Source organism: Heterodontus francisci, chromosome 19 (assembly GCF_036365525.1).
Source record: "Heterodontus francisci isolate sHetFra1 chromosome 19, sHetFra1.hap1, whole genome shotgun sequence".
Classification (NCBI taxonomy): Eukaryota; Metazoa; Chordata; class Chondrichthyes; order Heterodontiformes; family Heterodontidae; genus Heterodontus; species Heterodontus francisci.
This window is the reverse complement of record NC_090389.1, coordinates 12940145-12950414: the sequence shown is the minus strand read 5'-3', so window position 1 is coordinate 12950414 and position 10270 is coordinate 12940145. Positions and strand designations below refer to the sequence as shown.

The 10270-nt window shown below is 45.2% G+C and overlaps 1 protein-coding gene across 2 annotated transcripts in view; it reads left to right on the top strand.

The window, feature by feature from the left end:
- Positions 1 to 10270, top strand: part of rrp9 (ribosomal RNA processing 9, U3 small nucleolar RNA binding protein) — a 37024-nt gene continuing 26754 nt past the window's right edge. For both annotated transcript variants that reach the window (XM_068051383.1, XM_068051382.1), the window contains exons 1-5: positions 1 to 122; positions 6285 to 6367; positions 7535 to 7641; positions 8199 to 8266; positions 9031 to 9072. In XM_068051383.1, the coding sequence (XP_067907484.1) occupies positions 33 to 122; positions 6285 to 6367; positions 7535 to 7641; positions 8199 to 8266; positions 9031 to 9072 (390 nt within the window). In that variant the 5' untranslated portion in view covers positions 1 to 32. The remainder of the gene's footprint in view (positions 123 to 6284; positions 6368 to 7534; positions 7642 to 8198; positions 8267 to 9030; positions 9073 to 10270) is intronic.

Here is a 10270-nt window from a genome sequence, read left to right as displayed (position 1 = left end):
TCAGGTTAGGTTGGTGCTCGGGGCCGGTTGCCATGCGGATGGGGGAGAGCAGGATGGCGGCGAGTGGCTCGTTCTTCATCCGGAAAAAGAAGGCGGCGGAGGGGAGAGGCTGGAAAAGAAAGGTGAGGCGAGAGGGGGCAGGGTAGGGCAGACCCCACCCCACTCCCAAGTTTAACCAGTTGAGGTTTCCGATGGCGGTTTAATGACCCCCCCCCACATCCCCTTCCCGTTTCCTATTGGAGCCCCGGTTTGAGTTGCTTTGCTCCGGTCAGTGGTGTGGTTGCTGTCAGACTTGCTCCTGTGGGAAGGGAAGATGTCAACAGTGCAATGTAGCTCTGCAAACTCCAGTCACAAAGCAGCTGTGGACTCTTTCCTCCGAGTTGGGAGCTCCTGGGTTCAAACTTCACTCTAAAGATGTTAGCTCTGGTCCTGCAAGATATTGTATCCCTCGACCAACAAGAAATACAAGATTGTCTGTTCGTGATCACATCGAATATAATACAGGAAATAGGAGCACGGATAGGCTATTCGGCCCCTCGAACCTGCTCTGCCATATAACTAGATCATGACTGATAATCTACCTCAGCACGTTTTCCTGCATTGTCTCCGTATCCTTTGATATCTTTAATATCTAGAAATCTATCAATCTCTGACTTGCATATACTCAATAACTGAGCATCCACAACCCTCTGGGGCAGGGAATTCCACAGATTCAGTACCCTCCGAGTGAAGAAATTCCTCCTTATCTCAGTCCTAAATGGTATACCTCTTATTCTGGGACTGTCGCCTGGTTCTAGACCCCCCAACCAGGGGAAACATCCTTCCTGCATCTACCCTGTTGAACCCTCCAAGAATTTTGTATCCTTCAATGCGATTGCCTCTCATTCTTCTGAACTCTAGCAAATACAGGCACGGGCTCCTCAATCTCCCCTCATAGGGCATCCCAGGAATCAGTCTGGTGAACATTTGCTGCACTCTGACAAGTATATTCCTTCCTTGGGTAAGGAGACCAAAACTGTTAACAATACTCCAGGTGCAGTCTCACCAAGGCTCTATATAATCTTGCAATAAATTGCTTGCTGCACCTGCATGTTAGCGTTCAGTGACTTATGAATAAGGACACCCATGTCCCTTTGGATGGCAACATTTCCCAATCTCTCACCATTTAAGAAATACTCTGCATTTCTGTTTTTCCTACCAAAGTGGTTAACTTCACATTTTTCCACATTATGGGCCACCTGCCATGTTCTTGCCCATTCATTTAGCTTGCCTAAATCCCCTTGAAAGCTCTTTGAATCCTCCTCACAGCTCACATTCGCACTTAGTTTTGTGTCATCAGCAAACTTAGAAACCCCACATCCAAATCATTGATGTAGATTGGGAAAGCTGGAACCCAAGCACTGATCCTTGCGGTACCCCACTAGTCACAGCCTGCCAACCTGAGAATCGCCCATTTATTCCTTCTCTCTGTTTTCTGTCCGTTAACCAATTCTTAATCCAATATTACCTCCAATCCCACGTGCTGTAATTTTGCTTACTAACCTCCTTTGTGGGACCATATCAAAAGCTGTCTGAAAATTCAAATGCACCACATCCACTGATTCCAACTTATCTATTCTGCTGGTTACATCCTCAAAAAAATCATAACTGGTTTGTCAAACATAATTTCCCTTCCATAAATCCATGTTGACTCTGCCCAATCCTATCATTATTTGCTAAATGCCCAGTTATTCTTTTACTCATTCGGGGGATGTAGATGTCGCTGGCCAGGCCAGCATTTATTGCCCATCCCTAATTGCCCTTGAGAAGGTGGTGGTGAGCTGCCTTCTTGAACTGCTGCAGTCCTTCGGATGTAGGTATACCAGCAGTGCTGTTAGGAAGGGAATTTGAGGATTTTTACACAGAGACAGTGAAGGAATGGCGATGTAGTTCCAGGTCAGGATGGTGTATGGCTTGAAGGGGAACTTGCAGGTGGTGGTGTTCCAATGCATCTGCTGCCCTTGTCCTTCTAGGTGGTAGAGGTCAAGGGTTTGGAAGGTGCTGTCGAAGGAGCCTTGGTGAGTTGCCGCAGTGCATCTTGTATATGGTACACACTGCGGCAGCTGTCAGTCAGTGGTGGAGGGAGTGAATGTTGAAGGTGATGGATGGAGTGCCAATCAAGCGGGCTGCTTTGTCCCGGATGGTGTCGAGCTTCTTCAGTGTTGTTGGTGTTGCACCCATCCAAACAAGTGGAGAGTATTCCATCACACCCCTGATTTGTGCCTTGTAGATGGTGGATAGGCATTGGGGAGTCAGGAGCTGAATTACTCACCACAGAATTTCCAGCCTCCGATCTGCTCTTGTAGCCACAGCATTTATGTGGCTGGTCCAGTTCAGTTTCTGGTCAATGATAACCCCCAGGATGTTGATAGTGGGGGATTCAGCAATGGTAATGTCATTGAATGTCAAGGGGAGATGGTTAGATTCTCTCTTGTTGGAGATGGTCATTGCCTGGTACTTGTGTGGCGCAAATGTTACTTGCCACTTATCAGGCCAAGCCTGTATATTGTCCAGGTCTTGCTGCATTTCTGCAGAGACTGCTTCAGTATCTGAGGAGTCACGAATGGTGCTGAACATTGCGGAATCGTGAGCAAACATCCCACTTCTGACCTTATGATTGAAGGAAGGTCATTGATGAAGCAGCTGAAGATGGTTGGGTATAGGACACTACCCTGAGGAATTCCTGTCGTTATGTCCCGCAGCTGCGATGATTGACCTCAACAACCACAACCATCTTCCTTTGTGCTCGGTTTGACTCCAACCAGCAGAGAGTTTTCCCGTTGCGTACTTTATAATAAATTCTAGCATTTTCTCTACTACTGATGTAAGGCTAACAGGTCTGTAGTTCCCAGTTTTCTCTCTTCCTCCTTTCTTAAATAGTGCTGTTACATTTGGTACCTTCCAATCTGCAGGAACCATTCCACAATCTGTAGAATTTTGTAAGATGACCAACGCATCCACTATCTTTACAGTCACCTTTGTGGGAGCTTGCTGTGCGCACATTGTCTGCCAAGTTTCCTAGATTAAAACAGTGACTACATTTCAAAAGTACTTCATTGGCTGTAAACCGCTTTGAGACATTCTGAGACTGTGAAAGGCGGTATAGAAATAAAAGTCTTGAAAGCTTTTTCTGCTGCTGCAGAATATGTTCTGCAATATAAAGGCCTGCTCGGGTCTGGAAAAAAAAAACCGACCCGGCCCAAGTCCTTCCATTTTTTTGCCCGACCCGACTACCGGAATGTTCACTTTCTCCAGTTGACAGCATTCGTTTTACATCCATAGTGCACTCACTGTACTTACCACTTTTGGATGGATGGAATGGAAGAAAGCTGCAGCATGAGCGCGATGACGTCATAGAGATGCTCACTGTGCAGACTCAGAGTCTGTGGAGTCCAGATGCATGTTTCCCTCCTTGACGTCCCAGACTCCCAGCTGAGGTAGACTTTTCAAATTTTGACACTTACTTACTCAACTTCCCTTTTCCTCCCAGCAGAGCAACAGGTAGTATTGTGTGTCCGACCCAGACCCGACCCGAGCCCGAAAGCTGGACCCAACCCGAACCCGAAACGTTGTTGGGTCCCATCGGGTTCGGGTCAGGTAGCAGGACTTTACTGCAATGTAGGTGGATCAACTCCCTCAATGGTCTGGACATTCTCTGGGAGAACTGAGCAGTGTCCTTAGGAATTCAGTAATGTTTGTTGCGTGAAGTGTTTCTACTAAATCTCCGCTCAAACTGAAAAGCACTCAATATTATAATAGCGTTTGACATTTCAGAGAAAATTAGTATCTGGAGAGAGCATTTTGGACTGTACAAAGTACTGGTCATTATAGATTTCACTGTTGGGGGTAATTTGAGATGATGAGTTCCAAAAAGAAAGACATGCTTTTAGATGGCACCTTTCACAACCTCAGGCTGTCCCAAAGCGCTTTACAATCAAGTACTTTTGAAGTGTAGTCGCTGTTGTAATTAGGAGACATGTCTGCAGTTTGGCTGACAAGAAGATCCCACAAACAGCAATGTGATAATGACCAGATCATCTTTTAGTGATGTAGGTTGAGGGATAAATATTGGCCAGGATATAGGATAACTCCCCTGCTCTTCTTTGAAATAGTGCTGTGGCAAGTTTTGCAGCCAATTGAGAGGGCAGACATAGCCTTGGTTTAACTTCATTTCCGTAAGACGGCTCCCCCAACAGTGCCGTTCTCCCTCTACTGCACTGGGAGTGTCATTCGACATTATGTGCTCAAGTCTCAGGAATTACTTCTGACTCAGACCAGTGGGCTACAGCTGACACTATCACTGAGGTTAAAGCTTGAAGTCAAAGTCGTGGAGGGTAAGTGAAATGTGTGCCGCTTAAATGTGTGCAGCACAGTGGCGCGGTGGTTAGCACCGCAGCCTCACAGCTCCAGCGACCTGGGTTCAATTCTGGGTACTGCCTGTGTGGAGTTTGCAAGTTCTCCCTGTGTCTGCGTGGGTTTTCTCCGGGTGCTCCGGTTTCCTCCCACAAGCCAAAAGACTTGCAGGTTGGTAGGTATATTGGCCATTATAAATTGCCTCTAGTATAGGTAGGTGGTAGGGAAATATAGGGACAGGTGGGGATGTGGTAGGAATATGGGATTAGTATAGGATTAGTATAAAATGGGTGGTTGATGGTCGGCACAGACTCGGTGGGCCGAAGGGCCTGTTTCAGTGCTGTATCTCTAAACTAAACTAAACTAAAAACAGCTCCAGCAATCCAGCCAGCAGTCTCGGCTTTTCAGCTGACCTGGCCCCTTTCACCCTGCATAACCCTTCTTCCCAATGAGTTTGCTGAAGTCAGTTGGCAGCCCTGGCACTTATCCCAAGCATGGGCATAAGTGATAAAAAGCACTCATCTCTGGAAGAATCTGCCAGAATAAACTGCTGACTTACTGATGGAGAATACAATAACCAAACAGGGAAATCCAGCATCACCACTTTTCCCAAACCAGTGGAATCTGCCTGAAGAAACTTACATTTGTAGAGCATATTTCTGCAGGATGTTCGAAAGTCTCAGAAAAACAAATGGAATACTCGGTTTTATAGGAAGAGGTATAGAATATAAAAGTTTGAGATGTAATGGTGAATCTATAGAAGACCTCAACAACAGCACATTGGGAGTACTGTGTGCAGTTTTAGGCTCCACACTATCGGAAGGATGTTGAAGGTACGGCACAGATTCACTAGGATGCTGCCTGGTGTGAGGAATTACAAATACGAGGAAAGACGTGGAAACTAGGGCTGTTCTCACTAGAACAGAGGAGATTACAGGGTGAATTGATAGGAGTTATTTAAAACTACGAAAGAACAGTAGATAGAAACAGATTGTTTCCAGTAATGGAGAGTCCAGAATGAGGGGACATAGATACAAGATTGTTGTAAGAGATTTCGGACAGAGAACAGGAAAAAGTTTATTATACAGAAGGTTGTGAGACTGGAATGCGCTCCCAGTGTAGCGATTGAAGCAGAGAACATCTTAATATTTAAGAATAGGTTCGAATGATGGTTGGAGGAAAAGGGAAGAAAAGGATATAGGTACAGAACGCGCAAATGGGATTAGGATTAGTGCTCGAGTGAAGGATAAACAATGATGGACTGTTTGGTCTCAATGGCCCGTGACGGTGTTGTGATTTCGAATGTAACTTGGAAGTCCTTGTGCTCAGAGTCGGGGAGCCACTGCAGGTCAATGAGGTTAGGAGTGATAGACCAATGACCTTTACTATAGGCTAGGACCAGGCTAGCAGAGGTCTGGATGAGTTGGTGTTTGCATACAATGGGATTTGGGAGCCTGGTGAGCGATTGGAGGATTCAAAACTAACTGACTAAGGTGTGATTGAGAGAGTGTCAGGAGGTGAAGGGAGGAAGCAGCAGAGGTAGGTAGTAATGGGGAGGTGAAAAGATACTCTTGGGAAGGATACGATACAGAGTTTGCAGCTGAGCTCAGGGTCGATCTTTCAGGACTAATACTAGTGGAGTTAGTTTCCAACCCAAACAGTTGGGACGACACAGAAGCGGATGTGCTTGTGGAAAGATGGGGTAGCAGTGTCACAATGGGTGAAGTGCCTGTTGTCAGTGTACAGGTTTTGGGCTAATGGTCTGGTTTTACTGGTGAGGGAAGTCTTGACATGAGGGAGGCATTCAGACTCAACAAAGGTTTTGTTTTCATTGTAAGGTTCCTGAACGCTTCTGTTTAGCATAGAAATCTAATTTTGTACCCTCTTTTCAGGCTGAAGATGGTGACGATAAAGTCCGCAAGAAACCCACTGCAAAACTGAATGAAGAGATTTCCAGTGACTCTGAGACAGAAAGGTAACAGAGTGTTCACACTGTGATTCTGCATCTCTCAATACTGGCAAGCAACCATATCTCACTTTAATGAACTTGAAATCGGTCCCTGTTGAGAGAATGCCGTGAAGCTAGCAGACCCTAGTTAAACTACAGGTTCACTGTAGGAAAACCCAGATCTGTACACGCCTCCTTGCAGTTGCAGGCATGAGCAGAGCTCTGTTCCATGTACCCCCTGTCAGCTCACTCTGGCATTTGTGTCGTCTCCAGCTCCCCCATCCACTCCAGCTCATTGCGCTGCTCCTCCTCACTCTAAGTCGTCAGTGAGCTGAAGGTATTGAGCTAATTTACATTAGGGCAGCAGTTAGGTTTCCCTTGGAGCTGCTTTTGCATAAATATGCCCATGATCAAGCCTGCATGGTTTGTCAGTGAGAATCATAAACCAGTTGTCAAAGACCACCTGTGTTAATGTTATTTTTGAAATTTTTCTCCTAAGCTTTACTTACTGCTCTCCTCCGTGGAGGATACTCCAGGCTGAGGAGATCAGGGAATGGAAGCCCTAGTCTGAATCCTGTGGATGAGGAGAAAGGGGCTGCTTATGCCCTGAGTTGGAACCTACCCTATGCCAGTCATAGACTAACTTGCTTGATGGCATTGTAGCTTCAAGCAGAATTGCTTCTGTTCATTGGACCAGTATTTTATTTAACTTGCAAGCTCATGTGTAGGCTTCCCTGTGGAACAGATTACAGAAATCATTATGTATTGCTAGATTTGAAGCCTTATCTTTTCCCCAGTTTTCTGCAATGGATGCTGATTTATGCAGGACTACGCAAAGGCTGGTGTGGGGCAGTTGTCTCCAGGCCTCAAGCTCATGGCCTCTGGGTGCCTTCCAGTGCCTCACTTAATGAATGAACCTTGAAGAGGAGTCCTGCAGGCTCCTTGACTATCGGAGCTTCACCCTATCCATACCTGTCACGTTCCTCCCCTCCACCTTCAGGTCTAAGGTACTGACCCCAAGTGTAAACCCATTCCTCTCCCCTACCCTGAGTGAAGACCAGCTAACTCAGCCTAGACCTAGATGAATCCTTACATGACTCACTGAGCTAGAAGTGGTGGGGAGCAGATTGGAAGCTTTTCGCACAACCGCATACCTTTTAAAAGTAAAAGACTATTTAAACTCTTCTCCAACAGCGTTGGGCGCAATAAGAAAGATGCTGAAGTGTTGGAGATTGAGGAAACAGCACAGGAGAAGAAGTTGCGACTTGCTAAACTTTACCTGGAACAACTCCGCCGGGAAGGTACGGATCTCACATCTGCAAAAAGGTAGAAGGTGATCACCCCTGTTCAGCGAGTGACTCTCCAGTTCACCTAGTGGGGGGCAACCAGTACCAGCTCAAACTGGGGGAGCTACTTTTCAAAGAATCTTCCTCTCATTCATTATCATTGTTTAGAGCCTCCAGCTCTTCGAGCCTTTGCTTTACTGGGTGCTATCACAACAGGATGGGTGTACACACCGCCCAGTGTGTTACTGTGTCATACACACTGGTTCCAGTACTTGGTCTGTGCTGAGCTGGTTGGACACAGCTGGACGGCACTGGGGGTGCAACAATTGCACTCCGTGCCCTTGTGCCAAGGAGTTGAAGAAAAATCAGCCCAGGTTCTTGCTTTGAGCAGGCATAGGTGCTACAAAGTGCATCTGCATGGTGCTCTCAGTTTACAGAGGATCTTGTTGCAGAGCAGGTCTGCTGTATTTTAAATAGTCTTGGCATGGGAGGGGCAGCTGATGGGCGATTGTCTCCTTGCCTTTGAACAGTCCTGGGATCTGCTGCCTTATTCTGACTTTTTTTATTTACAGAAGAGGAAAAAGCAGAAGAGGAGCAGTTTGAGAGTGACTTGATTGGTGGCAGACTGGAGGAGGAAGTGGTAAGAAATGCTGTGCCTTTAAATGGAAAGAAAGAAAATGTATCAGAAAAAACCCTCCAAAGCCAACTTCCATAGAACAATTGGAAGGGCTAAGTTTCAGTATCTCTGTCTTTTTCACAGTTTGTACAGTTTTTTCCCCTTTTTCCTTTTAGGAACGAACCTTCTTTGACAACTGTTCATTTGAAATCAGGGGCTCACAATGCAGGGAATCACAGGCAGGAGCCCGTGTCGTGTTACGTAGTGTTGCAACATTACCCTCCAGCATTGGGTGGGATTGTGGCCCTTGATTTAAACCAGTATTATGCTGACCATGTAAGAACTGGGTTCAGAATGAATCTGCATAGTGTGATGTTGCATTGCACAGCAACTGCTGAAGCTTTTTTTAAAAAAGGTTTCAGGCGAGTACCTTCTACATCAACAATTACAAATTTTCTACAATTCCTATGGCTCTTGATGAGGTGACCAGTTCAGTATCACGTTATGCTGATTTTTAGGGAGATTTGTGCTGCCTCTGACTAGTTACTGGTAGAGACTTCCTGATATGTTTTGTATAAGACTTACGCTATTTTAAAAAAACATTTTAATTCTGCCTGAGTTGGCAGGGCCACAGAGGTGAGAGAATATGCAGTTCATGGACCTCTTAAAGTCAATCAACCAATTGTTAACCTTAGGTTTTCTATATGGTTGGTTTTACAGTGTAAAAATGTGTCCTTGGCAATGGAATGTCTTTGCAATTATTTTTGATTTTTGTCATCCCTTTGCAGCTCGAACAGAAGGGAAAACTTAAACGACTTCTCGCCAAAGATGTGAGTAAAAGTTTAAAGTCCTTTTTGGTACTGTGAGTTTAAAACGAGGAAACCTGTTCTCATTACAGTTTAGGCTTTTTCCCACAATTGTTCCTCATGTAAGTGGCATGGCAACAGTTTCCACAAGTAGACTCTACTACTTAAGAACTGAAACCTGGATCTTTTATTTTCCCCTGCTGAATTAGCATAGTCCTAGTCTTAATAGACAACATGTAGGATGCCCATTGCTTGAGTTTTCAGTTTAAAAGGCAGAAAAGATTTACATGGCTAAACTGCTTTGTACAGGCTAAGCTACCGCCGTCAGATTTATTTATAAATAAAGTACTTCACAAAAGCAGAAATCTAGATGAAATGGTTTACACCAGAATTGGGATTGTTGCAATTTCTGCAACTGGGATGACTTGAGTTTGTTTACCTCGTTGCTTCTAGAAATTCCTTTGAAGAAATCAGCCTAACAAAGTGTTCATTTTCACAATGGAATCCTGTCTTATAACAGTTGCATTTTTGTTTAGCTTTCCACATCTCCACTAGGCTATTTTGCCACATGACGACAATTGGAGATTACACTGCAGTCTCCCAACTGCTACATGTGTTAATATTATAATTAGGCTGCTGTCCTCCAAAGAAAACTTTTATTGTTAACCTGTGGACAGCAGCCCAATCTGTTTCTTGCAGAAAAGTATCTTGCATTTACCAAAGGTAAAGCCTCTGTTTTCAAGTCTAGCTATTTAAAGTTGCGATTGTAATATGCACAAAACTATTTTCACTCACTGGATTTTCAATAACATTGAGTGGAGCAATATCTAACAGCTGGTTTCTCTTCATTATTACATTTTTGTTGGTATAAGTGTTGACACTGGACTTTAGGTCTCATACACTAGGGCAGCTGTGGTGAGCAGCTCACTCTGCACCCCCCCCACCCCAACTAGTGCCCATTGTTGTATTGAGAGCATTTCCCCCCCCACCTCCACCAGCCCCAGGAATACAGACTTTGTTGCTGCGTGTGTTAAGGCATTGATTGGTATACTTACCAAACCATGGGTGACACAGGGTTGGACCGTCAATCTTGCTTGACCAGAATTGACAGGCTGTTCCAAAGGGAATGGCAGTAGCGTAAGACTCGTGATGCAGAATTCAGCTGAGCTTGGCCATAATGAGATGCAAAGATGTATTCAGCAATGCCTGGATGTTACTGCTG